The 19895-nt window shown below is 38.3% G+C and overlaps 2 protein-coding genes across 2 annotated transcripts; both read left to right on the forward strand.

Annotated features, from left to right (window-relative positions):
- The first annotated feature begins 1534 nt into the window (after positions 1-1534).
- Positions 1535-8929, forward strand: lcmt1 (leucine carboxyl methyltransferase 1). Its single transcript, XM_084938150.1, has 11 exons — positions 1535-1889; positions 2174-2265; positions 2453-2574; positions 2738-2814; positions 3499-3560; positions 3671-3773; positions 5479-5599; positions 5813-5914; positions 6302-6393; positions 8063-8160; positions 8388-8929. Exons 1-11 carry the CDS (start codon positions 1804-1806, stop codon positions 8408-8410), a joined length of 978 nt encoding a protein of 325 aa, XP_084794276.1. The 5' UTR covers positions 1535-1803; the 3' UTR covers positions 8411-8929.
- Positions 8930-9041: 112 nt separating this feature from the next.
- Positions 9042-13000, forward strand: aqp8a.1 (aquaporin 8a, tandem duplicate 1). The gene is made up of 5 exons (XM_084938151.1): positions 9042-9755; positions 10157-10283; positions 11116-11324; positions 12045-12179; positions 12754-13000. The coding sequence occupies exons 1-5, from the start codon at positions 9484-9486 to the stop codon at positions 12794-12796; spliced, it is 786 nt and encodes a 261-aa protein (XP_084794277.1). The 5' UTR covers positions 9042-9483; the 3' UTR covers positions 12797-13000.
- The last annotated feature ends 6895 nt before the right edge of the window (positions 13001-19895 follow it).

Below are 19895 nucleotides of genomic sequence, written 5' to 3' on the forward strand. Positions count from 1 at the left end.
AAAAGACACTTTCAAAGCTGTTGATATTACAGACTTTTTATGTGGCTTTATGTTAATAATAATTAGGAATTTCATTCAACTGATAAAGATCTACTCTGTTAACGTGGCTTCCAGGGTTTAACATTTTGAATGATCTCAAATTTATGTCAAACCCAACAAGAATGAACACAAAAGATGTTCTTTCTAATAAATAAATAAATAAATAAAATGAAAGCAATGACAATACACAGAAAGAGATGCATTTTACAGGAAGCATTGGCATCACCAAGTCTGGGAATGGAGCCCACATCCTTTTTGCTATGCAGCAATAAAAAAGGCTATATATTCACCCTTAATGCCATTCAACTCAAGTAACCGACACCAGTGAAATAGCTCCAAAAGACTTATGCCAAGAGCCAAATGCATTACGCTTCTGTAAGATCGAAACTGTGGATTTTAAAGATTTGCCACTCAGCTGTTCATTAATGCAGTCACGTGGATTGTTCGGAAATCACTCTGACAGTATCAGACTGTTTAATGCAAACCTCACAGCTACTTATTACAGTCTTTGTCTCATGGTCTCAGCAACTGTACACTTTTTATCTTCCTGTGCAGAATTAAAAAGGATTAATTATCTGATTATCTGAGTGACATTCGGTGTCCTCAGTGAGACTGACTTTAACGTGGTGGGATTTCCCTTTCAGTTTGCCCACAACTGTGTCAGAGGTCCAATTTCATATGCTATTGTTCTGCATATGCACGCCTACATTGCTTGTTTAACTCTTTTGATCGTTGTGGTTTTGTTAGTGTTATCCTGTAAGAGCTGGTTTACCTCACACACCTTCTTTTTTTCTTCCAGCTGTCCCCTGTAGGGGTCGCTACTGCGGATCATCTGCCTCCCATCTGAACCGATCCAGAGCTTTCTGTCACACCAGCCCTCTGCATGAACGTCCTCTCTGGCAGCTTCAAATTTAACATATTTTGTCTAGGGTATCATCCGATGAAGAAGATATCTCAAACATACGTAATGAAAAATGTCTGAACATTTTTGTGTTGACTGTCATGTCTAATTTATTTATAGCCTATACCACACTGAAACAACAGAAGCTGACCCAAAGTGCTTCAGAGACAGGTGCATTTGGATCCCAGGTCTCAAAATAAATAATAAATAAATAAATAATCCAGTTTCAAAATATTTCAAGGTGTTTTCCCCCATGTATTAACTAATTATTATAGAAACTAACAATCACAGTGATTCAGTGGCCCATTAAAATGTGTCAAAAATTTGCTAATTGGTGATGATTCATCTCATAAATCATGACACACCGTTCTCCCCTACATAAGTGGTCTTTATACGTTAAAGGTATTAGTGTTGGTATTGGTATTGTCTGTACTGACCCTCTATTTATTTGGTATATGATCAATACTAACATTTGCAGTACTGCACAAAAGTACTGCAGCACTCTGCGTTGCTTTTTTTCCCCTTTAACCTCTCGAGGTTTATTTCCTCCTTTTTCAAAATAAGAGCACCTGTAGTACTCTTAATCTGAAAAGCAAACCCAAGCCGGAGGTGATTATATTTTGCTTCCGGGCAGTTGTTTATTCATACATTTTCAGCTCCAAGTAGTTCGTAAATAGGCAGCGATATTTATAACCTCGTTACGTACCGGTTATTATTTCTGACATCTCGTAACTTGCAGGCTTTTCACCAGGACTTCCGCCTCCCGACTACGCTCGCGGTGTTTTCTCTGCAGTTTTACTAGTTAGCTTGTAGCAGGTAACCAGAGACCAGCAGGTGGACGAGCAGCAGGACGGGAATCACCAATGGCAGCTCGGCAACCCTTCACAGACACGGACACTGCCGATGAAGCAGTGAGGGCGACGTGTGACGATGCAACCACATGCAAAAGGTAACAGCATCATTTAGTCAGTAAAGGTAACGTAAGGCGAAGAAGTCAAAGGCTAAAGCTTATTCTGCATGAGTCAGTTACCCTGATATTTCAATGCTATCGTTATTTACAGCAACACCATCGAAATACAGAAACTCCTCTCTGGTTGTTGTTGACACAACTAGGCTGTTTAGTTGTATTGTTTTGTGGGTTTCTATCATAAGCATCCATTTAATATTTCAATGAGTAATCTGGCTTTGAATGTATGACACAGCTTCATGTAGTATATAAAATCTATGTTATAGGTTTGCTACCAGTAAAGGCTACTGGAAGGACCCTTATATCCAATACTTTGTAAGATCTGTAGGAGACCGAAAGGCCCCCGAAATCAACAGAGGCAAGTAATGAAGCAGCTTTCCTTAAAAGCACTTGGCCTTTTATAGCTTGTTGAACAATCTCTGTGTAGTATTTGTAATATAATTTCATAATTTGTAATTTAACATATAAGCTGGTGAAATATAACCAGCTCATAACACTTGTTGTACAGTTTAGTTAGCTTTTGCATGTCTCATGTGATTTGACAGGTTACTACGCCCGTGTGCAGGGAGTGAACCACCTCCTCGATGCGTTTCTAAGGAAAACACAGTGTGACTGTCAAGTCATCAACCTGGGTGCTGGACTGGATACCACATTTTGGAGGCTAAAGGTTTGCAAACAATCAGCTTGCTTCCTTCGCTGTGCTCTAAATCTGATTTTCATTAATCTGTGACTTTAATCATGTCTCATGTTGTGACGTGACTGCATCCAAGTACCTTCTATTTGCCCTCAAAAAACTTACTGCTAATCTTGAGGGTTTATATGTGTTATAGGATGAAAACCTCATGCCACGGAAGTTCTTTGAAGTTGACTTTCCAACTGTTGTGGCAAGGAAAATACACAATATAAAGTAAGACAACGTGATTTTTCTGCTGTATTCCAGTCTTTAAAATTCTAAGTTTGAACTTGTATATTAGTCATTGTTTTAGGTTTATCTTAATTTATATCCATTAAATATATAACAAGATCACCCAAGGCTGAACCTTTTGTGCATACATGCAAGAATCAAATACCTGGATCTGTGATTTTCTAGGGGAATGAAGCGAGCCTCATTCAATGATATTTGCATACAGAATGGCTCTTATAACCTCCTCTGCGGATTTAATTATGACTAAATGAAAGGAAAGTGAATGTCATGTTTATATTGGTTTCTTTGGTGACTGTAATGTAGAGGAGCGATCCATAGAGGGAGCTAGAGCCTCTTGTTTCATAAAAAAGATAATTTACAGCTGGGCCACAAAAGGGCTGGAGTAACATCGTAACTGTATTTGCAAAACAAATCAGCCTGTAAGAAAAATTTAAATGCCACATTAATTAATTTACTAACAGGGAATTTGAGTTGAAAAATACACTAAAAGCTACATGCACTTAATGAACTAATAATTATGTAGTTCTGATTTGTATATTTATAATGTATAAATACATTTTTAACACTTTGGAACTGAAAATCTCTGCTAGTTTGTATGTAAAACACCTGGATACTTATTTACTGCTGATATTCTATTTTAATTATGACTTTGCTTTCTTTGATTAGGACAAAACCTCCTCTGTCCAAACCCATCATCGAAACCCACTCAACAGACTCCTTACTGCTAGGTACGCAGTAACTGGTGCAGTTATTTTGGTATCCAGATGATGCTTCAGTGGCTTTAAATACCAATTATATGACTCCAACTCTTTCTAACTGTGGTTCTGTCTTTCTCCAGATGCCCACAGCCTCGAATCAGATCGTTACTGTATCATTGGGGCGGACCTCAGAGACATCTCCAGTTTGGATGAAAAACTGAAAAAGTTTCAACTTAACCCAGAGTATGTGTTATACATTTTTGTATTTTATCTCTTAAATGGAAAAATCTATTTTAAAAAAGCTCCCTGTCATTCCACTTTATTAGTACCTTTTACAGCTCTGTATTAGTTGTAATTTGTTTTCGTCCGGGGCCTCAAGAATTGCAGCTTATCTCTTTGTTGTGTGTAAGTAGCTGAAGATAACAAGGGGCACCCTACTGATGTGTGTGGCTGCAAAGCAGATGGAATGTCAACCTTCTGCATCTTGCATTCCACGCCCATAAGGCACGCTTGAGTATGAAACACTAAAACTCAGACTTAAAATGCGTCTGTATGCTTAGTCATGGTTTTGCTTACATTCTGCTAAATATGCTAACTCGGGGAGCTAGCATGACTCATGAACAGCAGATCTGAGCGTTAATTTGTTCTATTGCGAAACACGACATGGAAGATTCATTTTAACCGCCATAGTTGTAGTTTATTTATATTATAGTGTTTCTTTGTATGCCACACACCACTGCATTTACAGGTACATGACACATACAACTCTGCAACACACACAAAAAGAGCCAGCGAGAAACACAAGCAAAAGTTTTTTCCCTTTAGAAATGATCATTTAAAAATTGCATTTGTGAAACATGCAAGTGTGACACATGTCTAAAATAAATACATTTTAAAAGAAATATTTTCCACAGCACTGTAGATTATTTATGACTTATTACAAATGAGCTTTTGTCTAAGTTTAAAATTATGCAGGATCCCGTTTAAGATCTGTAGAAAAAAATGTTTGAAATAAGAGTTTAGAAAATTGTGTCTTGCACTTCCTGTGCGTTAGGAGCCCAAAACTCTTAGTAGAACCATGAGGTCACTGAGCAATTGGGGAGCCTGTAAACGATGTGCAAAATGTACATTCTTGTCTCTTGCGCACAGAGATTCCTACAGATTTTCTGAACTTTTTGATGTTACTGCCATCAAAAAATGTTTTTCTTAAAATGGTTTTCTTACTGTGACTATTCTGTGTTCTATTGTGAATAAAATATGGGTTTGTGAGATTTGGAAATCATTTGCTTTTTAATTTTTCATTTCCATTTTACACAGTAATTGGCTTTATAAATGAACCACAAAGAACCTTAACATACTGAATTTCTTAAAAACATGACAGTGGTGTGCTTTTATGGTTTCCTGTTCTGTCTATTATATGACTATGTACCTCATAATAGATTATTCATTTTTAAGTTATTGTGTAAAAGAATCATAGAGGGGCTAAATTTGCCTTTACAACCTTAGACACCACTTTAATACATTTTGTTATGAGGAATCATTACAGCCACCTTCTATCCTTCAGCTGCTTGATATTTAGATTTCAGCTGTAGAATCACTTTACCAGTTGTGTTGAATGAAAATAGGGCATAGAGAGATAAGACAAGGACATTTTTGCAGCAGGGCTAGCGGACCTTTTCGAGATAGCTGGGAACTTTTCTTTTTTTTTTTTTTTTTTTGGCCTAATTTACTATTGAAAGCTTGCATAAGAACAGGAAGCTGTTTTTCCCCGTCTACCAGCATTACAGGAATATGAGCACCTTCACTTTTTTTCCACTACACTGGATTAAATGAAGACATTTCTGCACATTATATTCTTCTGCATGTGGATAAATGTTTTGTCTTTGCCGAGATCTCACTAAGTGCATTCTTGATATGTTCTTCTTTTACGTGCTGGTCTCGTCTCCAGGTTACCGACATTGCTTCTGTCAGAGTGTGTGCTGGTCTACATGACACCATCTCACTCCTCCAACCTTGTTCACTGGGCAGCAGAAACCTTTCACACTGCCATGTTCATCAACTATGAACAGGTAAACAAATTTAACAACTTCATAATTAAGTACTTGTTTTTTTTTTCCAAGCATTAGTTGCAAATTCTTTTGTACCTTTCTAGTCGTCAACTGTTTGCAACCTAAGTACGACACACTGAGTATTTGAAATGCTTCATGTCGATTGGAGCTGAGTAACAGGGAGGTTTTTATCAAGGGAGCAAAATGTGATTTATGTGCTGTCTTTGTGTCCAGGTCAACATGAGTGATCGATTTGGTCAAGTGATGATCGAGAACCTGCAGCGTCGCCAGTGCACCCTGGCGGGAGTGGAGGCCTGCCAGACTCTGGACTCTCAGGTAACCTCCATCTCATCAGTGACTTTGTTAGCATCAATACACATCATAAGGGATTATGAGCAGGTTAACTAGCTGTCAAGTTTTAGACAGACCCCCAACAAGTTGAGTCCCCTCACTCAGCCTGGAGAAGGTTTTTTTCTCTTGTTAAAAATGAGTTTTTCCTTCCCACTGTTGCCAAGTACTTGCTCACATGGGGTCGGCTGATTTTGGAGGTTTTCTCTTTAATATTGTGAGGTCTTTACCTTACAATAATAAAGCTCCTTATATAAAATTGAATTGAACATCCAAGAGATGCTGTGTACACTAACAAATGACACTGCGTTGCTGGATGTATTATTTATTTTGTTTTGGGAGGTTTTGCAGACATTAATTTGTCTTCGTTTGCAGAAGGATCGGTTTCTGAAAACTGGCTGGGAACACGTTGACGCTCTAGATATGATGACGGTCTACAGTATGCTCCCTCAGGATGATGTGGCAAGGTAATGCAGGCAGTATCAAGCATCTTGAGGCAACTGTTGTTGCTATTTGGGGCTATATAAATGCTTTCTCTATGGAAGGATGGATATCTGCTTATCTGATATCTGCTATCTGGTCTGTGCTTCTGTAGAAATTACCCATACACTTATTATGTAACTCTATGTAATGTTTGGTTACGTTATGTCATGATGCACTAAAGTACTGTCAGAGTGCTGGCTCTGCACCAGCAATGGCTCTGCGTTGGTGGAAAAGAGTTTATTTTACTGTCTTTTTTTTCCCCATCTCCACCTGTGTGTGGATGGTGGAGGGATTTCTAGTGGGACCTAAATTCAGTCCCAGTATTCAGGTCCTCTAACATATCAACATATAGCCGCTTTATTTATCTTGGTTAAATAAAGCAGCTCAGCTGTGCTGAAGCAGACGATTCTGAACTTATTTGAATGCTTTAAATGTTTATAACCCTTTTCACTTTTCCGATACGGATATTACATGTTAGCTCATTTGCAGTTGGTAAATGGAAGTGCTGTGAATGCCGTGGCAGAGTCATGACTTACACATTTTGGTAAATTTCCAAGGCCATTTACCCGAAATTCGCTTCTTGTCGTCCATGAACTCTTGACCTTGCTGACTCATTAAAACACTCTTTTATTTCAAATCCTTCCCCTTTCTCCACCTCTCTGCTCTTTTCCCACAGTGCTTTCACTTCCTTATTTTACCATTATACATTTACACTGGATTAAGTAAGCAAATATATATGTAGCAAATCAAATGTTCCACATTTTTTTCCTCATTTTCAGCTATAAATTCATCTTTATCTGTTTTTTTTATATGGAAATGTTTTTAAAATTGTTTCACTTAATCATTTCTTTATTGCAGTTAATGGTTTATTTTTTATGTCTTTATATACATTAGTTGAGTTTTATGTGATTTTTAGCTCATTAAAGAATTTTTAAGCTTAATCTATATCTCCAGTTTTCTTATTGTCGATCGGTCCGGCTTTGGTGGTTACGTTTGATACTCGCCGAGCGTAGAGTGGGCTTGCTCGGGTTCTTGTCTTGCTTCTTCATCTTAATCCAGTTAAATTGTGACTGTTACCATTTTATGTGCTAGTAAAGCTGCCAGTGAAGGCCAGTAAAGTTTGAAGTCCTGACAGTATAATTGATGTACATTTTTATGGATTCTCTGACTGGAGATAACGAGAATATTGAATATTGTATATTGAATGTTGTGGAGTTTTACTATGAGGAATTCATCTGGAAAAAGCCTCAGTGAAAGGTATTTATAGGATTGTTGCATTATCCAGTACTGTGAATCAAGCCCCCCCGATTTCTTTATATTGTTTTTTGAGTGCAGCAATCTATTGAAACCTAGTTTGAAATCATTCAGTGTTGCTTCAGTTTATCAGTTTAGCTTTTTTAAGGTCCCGCCACAGGATTTCAGAGTTGAGGAGTCAGTTTTGATTGGGCCATTGCAACACCTCGATTTGTTTCTCTTTCAGCTCTCTTTTGAGCGTTGCGCCATCTGTCGCTGTGGTGAGTTCACCATGGGAAGAATGTGGCATTGTGTTAACACACACCTGAATTTTACAACCCAGTCTACATGACTGTAGCTTCCTGAAATGAAAAGTCACATTTTAAGACAAAGTCTTGAGTAGATTTTCATTTCTTTCAGAATTGAGCATCTGGAGTTCTTGGATGAGAAGGAACTGTTGCAACAACTTCTTCAGCACTACAATATCTGCTGGGCCACCAAGGATAAACTTAATCTGGGTAATGCACACTTTAATGTTAGCCTTGTGAATGGATACGTAAGCTGTGAGAGGACATCAAAGTGACAGATGCTATGTTTCAGGATGTTCTCTGACTACAATGGTGACAAACTGACTGTCAGCGTATTTACTTTGTCGTACTCGTGCGTGTTTTTCAGATCCCCCGCTCATCAGTTTGAATGTCTGCTGTGGCCATTAACAAGAACAGGTCATGTTCTCTTTCCACAGGTCTCTCTCAGTTGGCGTTTTGAGCATTAAATTGCGCCACTTTTTGTGTGTCCGCCAAAACCAACAGCGGGAGAAGACGTGTTAAAGGAGGCCTAAGGAAAGAGGAAGTCATTAATTCTCTGCCGAGCCCCTCATCTGGGATTCGTTCTGGTGTGAAAAGTCCCGGCATCAGCAAAATGCAGTTTCACAAGCATCCTTGATATCCCTGTATGTGTCGAAGACATGATGAGAATTGTGAACATGTCCAAAACATCAACAAAATCTGCTCTTGTATGATGGAGATGAAAGAATGTATTAAGAATCACAGATGTTACTTATTTGTGCTTTCCTGATTTTCATGTGCCATTTTAATTTAATTTATTGATCAGATTATTACTTGCATGCCATAAATAGTGAAATGCATACAAATGCTCGTTAATTTTACATTTACCTGCAAAATGTTGACCCTAGCTGAGAGAAAGTGACAGATTAGTTTGTTATTGATTATATTTGATGATCAATCAAGTGCAGATAATTAAAGAAAATCTTTTGTGTAAGATGTCGTTGAACTGTCAGTTATCTACTTTGTTATGGACAAAGTATCTGAACGATTATGTTTAAAGCCTTGGCTTATCCAGAGTGCGTGCGATATTCTTGGGAGTGAACACCACGATAAGTTCTGAGAATTCTTGATTGCATTAATTGCGCAGGTAGACTTTGTGTTGGGTTGTATCATTGACTGATGACTTTATTTAGGGGACCTTATAGGTCATAAAAGTTACTTATTTATTTGTATTGGTATCTGTAGGCTTATTGATGAGCTTAGGTTCAGCAATAAAAAAAAAACACAACTAAACATTGTGATTGTGTAACAGGACCCTCACCCTGACTACTTTGATGTTCCACTAATCATTTAACAAGCTCATCTTAAATATTTTGGCAGTATAAAAAATTGCAGGACGGAGGGGCATCACAGCGCAAATGCATGGACGTATGTATTTCCCTTTTGCATCATCATATGTGAGGCTTATATACAGAACTATATGCTGATCGTACTGTAGTCCACCAGTGGAAGTGGTAGGGAGTCAAGCACAGGGCAGAAGGTTTCAAATACAGCATGTCAGGGCTAGAAAGTAAGACAGAGGTCTTCACAGTAATCGAAATGGGGGAGCCGAAGGTGGAGAAAGACATTGGCAACAGAAGTAAGATACGATGCAAATACGAGCTGTACATGCAGCCCTGTCTGGCTGAGCTGTTGGGAACCTGCTTGTTTGTATTTGTGGGGTGTGCCTCTGTTATCGGGAACGTGGAAACGGGGGGTGTCATCCAGCCTGCCGTGGCACATGGACTGGCCCTGGGAGTGCTGATCACAGTGTTTGGGCAAATCAGGTACGGATTTATTATATACTTTTTTTTCTTCTTGTATTTACAGTATTAAAATAGAATTTTTGGGGGGATTTTGGTTAGTGTAAAAGCAAAGAAAAAACAAATTTATGGATATTTTTAGGATTTAGTACTTAGAGTAAAAAGCCCTAACTTGTAGAAGTTTCTTTAATTTAAAGAGCATCTAGGTGTTGGAAACCACAGCAAAAAAACGATGCATTTTTTGTCACACTTTGTATTGCCTCAGTTTGATACAACAAAGGTAGCACACACATAAACACATTATTCAAATGCTCTATTCATCCGATTCTATTCTTTGATCCTTTTTCATCTATTCATCCATTTTTGACGGACAGTTGTGACTGCTTGATCACTTTATAGACTAAAATTAATTCCAATTCTTGCAGCGGGGGACACTTTAATCCTGCAGTGTCGCTGAGCGTCTACCTGTGCGGGGGGATGAAGCTGATTTTGCTCGTACCTTACATCGTAGCTCAGATGGCCGGAGGAGTGGTTGGTGCTTTTTTGTCAAAGGTAAGATATAGTCTAAATAAAAGATGAAATACTAAAGATACGCAAATTCATTATAAGTCAAGATGTTAAATTTTGTCGTCAGTCTAATTGCTGATTTTTTAACTAAATGCTAAAATGCAAAAAATGTTATTTCATGCACTACCAGTGTGGAAAATTTGTTTTTCTTTGTAATCATTGGCCTTTAGATAGTGGTAAGAAGATGTCAACAATTTATGTTTAGGGTTTTATTTTGTTACAAATAGTTTTCTGTAAGTTGTGCAAATCACTATATATTTCATTTAATTATGTTATTTCTATATGTCAATGTAAAAGTTAAAAAAAAACTTGCAATGCAGAAATAATAATAATTAATGAATGAATTAACTAATTAACTGATGGAGTGATATGTTTTAAAATCTGTAAAAATCAGTAAAACTGGGCTCTCAAGACTTGAATTTTCATTATTTCATTATTTTTACTTTGATCTTAGTTTTGAGTAAGTCAGCGTTTGTTTATTCTGGCATGACTCTAATGTTTTGTCATGTAAAATGTGAATTTACAAGGTTATGTCATCATTTTGACATCATTGAACCCAATATTTTTGACTTACTGTGTATAAATATGGATGACACACTATGACAGTTCAGAATTGTGATTTCTGATGACTTACCAAGCAGCACTTTGACTTCAAGATTGATAACATCATTGACTTGACCTTATCAAGATTGAGCCAAAAACATTTACCATACAAGATTGTAATTTAAGATCATTAAATGATATTTTGATTTACTGAAAAAAGAGTTAAGGTTCCAGTCATGTTATATCCTATGTGTTCTACTTGTTCTGCTTTTAGGCAGTGTATCCCTCTAATAACTATACCGCTTCCCTCGGAGGAGCCTTTAACGCGGTCTCTGCTGACGCTGGTAGATCCACCCTGGCAGAAATGTTGTTGACCCTGATCCTCACCATGGTGGTGTGCCTGGGGGCCGTCAACAGGAAAACCCAAACAGACTGTGTTCCTTTTTGCATTGGCCTCACTGTGGCTGCCAACATACTTGCTGGGTAAGAATCTCAGGAGGAATCACTGGGAGCTAGACTCTGATCACTATTAGGGCCATGATAGGAGCCGTGGTTTCAGATTTAAAAAAATAAAAAATAAAAATAAAAAAAGGTCTACTTGTTTATTTTGTCCTGCTTTTGGTTGACTTTTGTAATAAGTACTGAAAAGGAGAAAAAGTAAAATTCAAAATGGCAGAACCTAAAAATACTGGTTCTTATTATAGCCCAGGGGGTCTCAGACTGTGGGGAAGTGCCACCTTGGGGGGTGTTGCTAATGGGGGGAAATGAAAGTGAAACTAGTATGATATGATAATATGATTTTTTTTTTTTAGGGAAAATAAACAAGAGCGTGCTACTGCTACTACATCATCTTTTTACTTTACTAAAATTAAACTTTTTTTTTTTTTTTTTTACTTAAATCACTGATACAAATCAAAAGATGTAGGGTGTAAACTTCTTTCAGCTCATAAAGCAAGGCATGGCAGCAAAGGTCTGAGAACCACTGGAACAGGTTAATCTCTGTTTCCTCTAATACATCCTCATGAGTTTATTAACTTCATCAAGTTTCCCTTTTAAATGAGTCTTTATGTCATGCACAAGCATGTGGACCATTATCCCATTGCTTGTATATCCTGTTTTTCTTGCAGGAGAAGTGTGCTGCTGATCTGCATCACTGATCTCCAGCTGTATTAACGTGTTGGTTTGTCATGACTGTTATTTCAGAGGGACTTTGTCTGGAGCTTGCATGAACCCTGCCCGTGCCTTTGGTCCTGCCATGGCTGCCAACCACTGGGACAATCACTGGGTCTTCTGGGTTGGACCCGTTGCTGGTGCACTGCTAACTGTCAGCATCATCAGGTAAAGATTCAGGACATGTTATTTGCTTTTGCGTCCAAAAGTCAAACGTGCACATTTCACATATGTCTAGTATAGATTTGTAGTTCCTCGTAAAAAAGGCCATATTCATGTAGCATTGCAGTACTACTGTTGGGATGAAAGTGGGTGGCAAGTCAGCTCAAGTACGATAGTCAGCCACAATACGTTCACCTTTTTAAATACTCTTAGTATTTCAGTAGGTGTTATTTATTTATTATTAGTTACTTCTGCAAGGCCAATCATAATGCTTAAGTATTATATCCTTCTTAACCATTTATAGACCCAACACTGGAACTCCTGGGGTCTTATGAGACACACTTTGCAGTTACATTAAGTCTCTCTATTGTTTCTATTTAGATTATGCCTCTTTGAAGAATCTGTGTATTCAGAATACACACATCCTACAAAAGATGGAATATGTGTAAAAAGCACACAGTGGCTTTGTACCACATCATGTGCATTTAGCAATTTTTTTCTTAGATGAATGAAAGGTCATGACAATAAATGGATAATAAATGTGATGGAAACAACCAGTAAAGATTATCTTTTTTCGCAGGTTGTTGATCGGTGACCATAAAACTCGAGTTGTGCTAAAGTGAAGGCCTAATTCATTAAAGAGGACTGCAGAGACCACAACCAGTTGATGGGTATCTTGGCATCTTTTCCATTCGGATGGTCATACATTTCTCAGCAACATGTGAAGAATGTGTGCCCACAGATATCCACCATAACTGTTGGCTTCTATTGTTTGGCTGGAAAAAGTCCAGGCATATTTAACAATAAAAGTTTCTTCCAAACGCTCACACTGTCTGCTCTCTGCACTACTTACTTGAGTCTTTTGTATTTGTTTGAATCAAAGTCCCACATGGTAAGGAGCATTTTAATAGTTTTATTACTTAAATGATGGTACAAGGACAGGCCAGTGGCTTAAAATATAAAGGCAGATTAGAATCATAAACTGGTGTACTTCGATCCAATGATACTTGAAACGTAGATTCTTTTTTTTAAAGACAAAATACTCCGTTGCAAGTGAAAATTTCATAATCAAAATGAACAAAAGTCTGGAGTCACTCATTGTAAATCTCGTCGGGGAATTATTGAAACGTGCTAACACATGTGGAAAAACAGCATATAAGGAAAAAACCTAGCTTGTACAATTCTGTTGAGTTTGAAAGTAAAAGGACTGCTTGTTATGTAGCGCTTTTATTCTCTGCCTAAGTAGACCAGCCCATGACTGATAGTGTCCACTGTGTGTGTTTCTATACACGTATGCTTTTACTGCAGTGGTGGTGTGATGCTAATAAATGAAGCCTTTGCCAATCAGATGCCTTAAACATGTTACTGCGTGGCAGATCAAAATCTGACTGTTCTTGTCTGTCTTCATAATTCCATCAATGTTGACAAGATCCTCAACACCACTGGCTCTCCAAACCATGACAGAGCCTCCACCTGTTTTACAGATGGCTGTAAACACTCGCTGTTGGACCTCTCTCCTGACCTGCTTGAGAGTTTGAGCCAAAACATTCTCATCTCAGTTCAACACACCATAAAACCCGTTCCCGCCGTTTTTCAGTCCAGTTCTCGTGTAAGCTAGTATGCCTTAGCCTTTTCTCCCTCCTTTCCTTAAGAACAGCTTCTTAACAGCCAGTCTTCCACAGAGACCATTTCTGATGAGGCTTCAGTGAACAGGCCTTTGTCAAGTCTTAAGGACATGACTTTCAGATACTGTTCCCCCACTTCTTGTTTTTGTCCTCCACAGAATGCTGAGATATGTCAGGCTTTTAGCTAATAGCTCTTTGGTAATCAGCTTCGTGGAGCAAAACTACAATTTTATGCCCGTCAAACCATGTCAGCATCATTTAACTGTACAAATAGAAATAAATGATGTCTTGATGCATGCTCAATCATTCAGGTAAGTAAATCCCAAAAGGTTTGATTCTGTTCATCTGGACATAGCGTTGCGCTACGCTGAAAATGCTATGTTGCGCTACGCTATGCTGAAAATGCTACGTCCAGATGAACAGAATCAACCTTTTGGACGGAATAAATTATGTGTTTTTCAACAGGTTGCCATTAGCAAAGTGCCTAAAGATTTAAAATAGGTTATTTGCTAACTTGTGTTTTATGTGAAGACCCAACACTGGTTCATCCCTTGAGTTATGTGCTTTTTTAAGTGGTTAAATAAATCACGACTCACGAGTCAGTGTTAAGTGGCTCTGGTTTTCTCTGAAAATGCTCAGGTACAAGCAGTTGACTAAAAGTGAGTGAAAAAGCAGTCAATGTCCAAGAAAAACTTTGAAAGACCTTTAGGAAGCCTGGAGAACTTCCAGACCAAAAAACAATAAAGTCTGTCCTTGGGAGAAAGATATAAAGAAATGAGACATTTGCACAGTACTGGATTTAAGATAGGAAAAAAGGTGGATGTACAATTACTCCGTTGAAGAATGCTGTCAATAAATGTGTTGTATAATACACATAACATTATAGTATAATCTTTTAATCTCTATCTCATAATCTTATCTAACCTCACTGTGAGATGTGATAACATTGAAGGAACAGGTTGTACAAATTAAAAACAGAAATAGTAAACTTCAAGGAAAACAAGTTGGGTCGCAACACCTTCTAGTGTTTTTGTAAGTAAGCTTTAGTCAATCAATCAATGAAACAATCAAGAAATCGAACTTACTTATTTACTAAGTCCTATTGTGTCACGTACTGAACTGGAGGTTGCTATACATGCATTCATTTCATCACATTTGGACTACTGTAATTGATTATTTATAAGTCTAAGCAAAAACTCCCTGGAACATCTGCAGGTTGTTCAAAACGCTGCAGCAAGGCTTCTGACCAAAGTACTCGCATGTGACGCCATTGTTAATACAGCTCCATTGGCTCCATTTTAAGATTCTGGTTCTGACTTTTAGAGCTCTTCATGGACAAGCACCAGCTTAGATTATTGAACTTCTACAGCCCTGTGTCCCTAGCAGGTCCGTGAGGTCATGTGATCAGGGCCTATTTGTTATACAGCAGGGTTGGGCAACTCCAGGCCTCGAGGGCCGGTGTCCTGCAGGTTTTAGATATCACCCCGGGTCAACACACCTGAATCAAATGATTAGTTCATTACCAGGCCTCTGGAGAACTTCAAGACATGTTGAGGAGGTCATTTAAAAATTTGAATTGGACACATCTAAAATCTGCAGGACACCGGCACTTGAGGCCTGGAGTTGCCCACCCCTGTTATACAGCAAACAAGGCTGAGAACTCAGGGAGACATAGCTTTTGCCACTGTGGCCCCCACATTATGGAACTCTCTTCCTGTGAGCTTGAGATCTGTGGACTCAGTAGTCTCTTTAAAAAAAAAAAACAACAACTAAAAAATCTTTCTGGAATTGCATTTGGTTAATTTTTTGTCTTTGTTTTAAATGCCCTGGTATTTGTCACAGTATTCAGAAGCAGAACAAAAGGTAAGGCAAACTGATACAAAACTAAACATTAACCTAAACTGGGAGAACTAAAAAACAACATGAAGAACCCTGACATGAACCTAAATGAACCTGGACAGGAAACATGGCAAGAAACAACAGATGACCTGAAGAGTACGGTGGCCCCTAGAGACAAAGCACGTACAAACTCCAAAACACTTGCAAACTCCAAAACACATGCAAATTCCAAAACACCTGCAAACTCCAAAACACTTGCAAACTCCAAAACACTTGCAAAATCCAAAACACTTGCAAACTCCAAAACACTTGCAAACTCCAAAACACTTGCAAAATCCAAAACACTTGCAAAATCCAAAACACATGCAAAATCCAAAACACTTGCAAACTCCAAAACACTTGCAAACTCCAAAACACATGCAAATTCCAAAACACTTGCAAATTCCAAAACACTTGCAAAATCCAAAACACTTGCAAACTCCAAAACACTTGCAAACTCCAAAACACTTGCAAAATCCAAAACACATGCAAATTCCAAAAACCTTGCAAACTCCAAAACACTTGCAAACTCCAAAACACTTGCAAACTCCAAAAACACTTGCAAAATCCAAAACACTTGCAAAATCCAAAACACTTGCAAACTCCAAAACACTTGCAAAATCCAAAACACTTGCAAACTCCAAAACACTTGCAAACTCCAAAACACATGCAAACTCCAAAACACATGCAAACTCCAAAACACCTGCAAACTCCAAAACACTTGCAAACTCCAAAACACTTGCAAAATCCAAAACACTTGCAAACTCCAAAACACTTGCAAACTCCAAAACACTTGCAAACTCCAAAACACTTGCAAAATCCAAAACACATGCAAAATCCAAAACACATGCAAACTCCAAAACACTTGCAAACTCCAAAACACTTGCAAACTCCAAAACACATGCAAATTCCAAAACACTTGCAAATTCCAAAACACTTGCAAACTCCAAAACACTTGCAAACTCCAAAACACTTGCAAACTCCAAAACACTTGCAAAATCCAAAACACATGCAAATTCCAAAACACTTGCAAACTCCAAAACACTTGCAAACTCCAAAACACTTGCAAACTCCAAAAACACTTGCAAAATCCAAAACACTTGCAAAATCCAAAACACTTGCAAACTCCAAAACACTTGCAAAATCCAAAACACTTGCAAACTCCAAAACACTTGCAAACTCCAAAACACATGCAAACTCCAAAACACAACGGAAGTGCTCCAGGACGCTAGGGGCAGTGTTGAGCTCGATTTGCAAAATAAACGGCAAGTTTGTCTGTATGGGACGGTCTAGTCTCCGTCTCGCTTCCCAGGTTGCCAAGCAACCATGATACTAACCGCTGGAAACGTGTTATACAACTTTGTTTGACAGAAATGAAGGAGAACATATTTTGTTAATTTGTTTGTTTGTTTCTACAAGAGCTTTGTGTGATTTGATAAGTATCTGAGGCTGAGACCACAGGACAGTAAAACATGATTTTTGGGCTTAATTTCTGTACTGAACAGTCATTTAAGATTAGTTAGTAAATAACAATTAGCTAATGTTGTTCATGAGACTAAAGTCATATCACTTTGGTAATGTAAATATAATATGGCCAATATTATAGTTATTATATTAATTATTATTAGCTATTACAGCAGTGAACATGAACTCTGTGTCAAATACTGAGCCTCAGTACAGATTCAAGTTGCAGTTATTTATATGTCTTATCACCTTAAATCTTCACTCAAAGACAAGTGTCTTTGACAGTGTATATATAGGTGTATCATATATAAGAGACAAATGTTGTTCCTTCAGTATGTTAGCATTACTAAATTTGGCTCATTGCTTACATATATTTATAAAAAGAAAATGTACAAGCTGTGATAACTGTTTCTGATAAAATGAAGAGTAGACTGATATATTGAATATTCCTTTATTGGGTGAGAAAATCAGACCATGTCATAACTGCTTTAAGTCATACAGAATAGATATCAGAGCCTTAAACAGGCTGACTTCTGCTAAATGGGTCAAACTGGGCAGAAAGTATACAAACACATAACATCCTTATAAAATATGATGTAACACTATAGATCAACTTACCTCAGAATATATAAAGCATATAAACAATTACAGCAATATGATGCAACAAACACAGCAGTGCTACTAATGCAAAATACTCAAAGCTTCATAGAACTGAAACAAACATTTATTTTTTTTTAGGTCCATTCTGCTGCTGATACATACTTTAGGTTTCTGAATGTTAAACTTGTTGCTGCCTTTCATAGTGTGTAACTTGAAGGCCCTGAGTACTTCTTCCACACTGAAAACACTGGGAGGATAAAATTATTTGAACATTACCTAATAAGACTGATTCAGGACAGACAATTAGTGATTCTAAACTTTTCTAGCAGTCCTTCACAAACAGGGAACAGTCTGTCTATTCTCTCCATCTGTCAGCTGCTGCTGGCTCTTCCTCCTCCTCTTCCTCACACACTGCTGAGTTTGTCCTGGTGGATCATCAGGGATGCAAAGCCTCACAGATGATGTGCAGCAGTGGGTCCCTCAGTCTGTCCTCACTCTGGACACTTGCAGTTGTCACACATGGAAATCAAATGTGTGATAAGCTGCAGGATTCAAACACAAGTGTAACTTATAAATGAATGTTCATACTTTCTCCTCCTGTGATTAAAGCATCTTTCTTTCAGCTTAACGAGTGAACCGTCAGCTCGTTCAAACACACGTTAAAGTCCGTTTGGCTCGACACCACCGAACAGAGGCAGCAATATAACATAGCTAACATTAACAGTGCAGTGAATCCTGCTTGTGCCGTGATATTCAGGACTGCAAATCGAGCAGCATCACTGACTTTCAGCTTGTTGTGTTTGTGGATATATGACTGACTTTATTTATCCATAAAATCATCACATTCTCTGTAAGATTAAAGTCAACTATTGAAAGGCGTATATTTTGAAGTAAAGGCTTTAAAACCAAGTTAGTACAAACATCGCTAATGTCAGTATGTCTGTGAAGGTTCTCAGTCATCCAGGTCATCGTAGTCAAAGGAGCTTGCAAAGAAAAGCATCTGGACTTCTTTAAGTTACTTGAAGACGTTTCACCTCTCATCCGAGAAGCTTCTTCAGTTCTAAGGTCAAATGGTGGAGAGTCCCAGATATAAACCTAGTGGGAGTATCCCCCCACAGAGGGACAAAAGGACCCCCTGATGATCCTCTAATCGCCTGAGCCAAGGTGTGAAACTGGGTGTGGGTCCCAATCAGCCAGAGTTTCGGGACTCTCCACCATTTGACCTTAGAACTGAAGAAGCTTCTCGGATGAGAGGTGAAACGTCTTCAAGTAACTTAAAGAAGTCCAGATGCTTTTCTTTGCAAGCTCCTTTGACTATCGCTAATGTCACATAACTTTCCCGACATGTGGCCAACAGTAATGTTTTAATGTTCTTCATTATAAAAACATTTGCGCATAAATAAGTGACATAATATTCAGTACTTACTTCTGAAAGTTTACTCTTCGGCGGCTCTGCTTCCGCCGTTTTTTTCGGCAAAATTATCAACACCACCGCCGCGCTATGAAATCTGGGATATGTTGGGCCCATCCTCAAAATTCAGGGAAATTAAGGACGCATTTGAGGGCCGCATTTCGAGCAGCCTTTGAATTGGGACAGCCTTCGTTGTGTCGCTGTGACGTAATCGGCCTTAAAATGCGGCCTTTAAGGCTGCAGACCCTGAATTGGGATACAGCCCAAATCCGGTCATTGGTACTTCCTGGCTTGTGTAGTTACTAGGTAACAAAAGCTCAACACTGCCTCTAGCGTCCTGGAGCACTTCCGTTGTGTTTTGGAATTTGCATGTGTTTTGGGGTTGGCAAGTGTTTTGGAGTTTGCAAGTGTTTTGGATTTTGCAAGTGTTTTGGAGTTTGCAAGTGTTTTGGATTTTGCAAGTGTTTTGGAGTTTGCAAGTGTTTTGGAGTTTGCAAGTGTTTTGGAATTTGCATGTGTTTTGGAGTTTGCAAGTGTTTTGGAGTTTGTAGGTGCTTTGTCTCTAGGGGCCACCGTAGAAGAGGAATGGATGAAAACAAAAAGATTAAATACACACAGGAGGTGATCAGGGGAAGTAGAAACAGCTGACACAAATGAACATAACTACCTCACAGGGGAAAAGTAAACACATTGAACAAAGAAACAAGAGACTTTCAAAATAAAACAGGAAACAGAGAAATGAAG

The sequence above is a fragment of the Perissodus microlepis genome, chromosome 8 (assembly GCF_051167445.1).
Source record: "Perissodus microlepis isolate ML-2025 ecotype Zambia chromosome 8, ASM5116744v1, whole genome shotgun sequence".
Classification (NCBI taxonomy): domain Eukaryota; kingdom Metazoa; phylum Chordata; class Actinopteri; order Cichliformes; family Cichlidae; genus Perissodus; species Perissodus microlepis.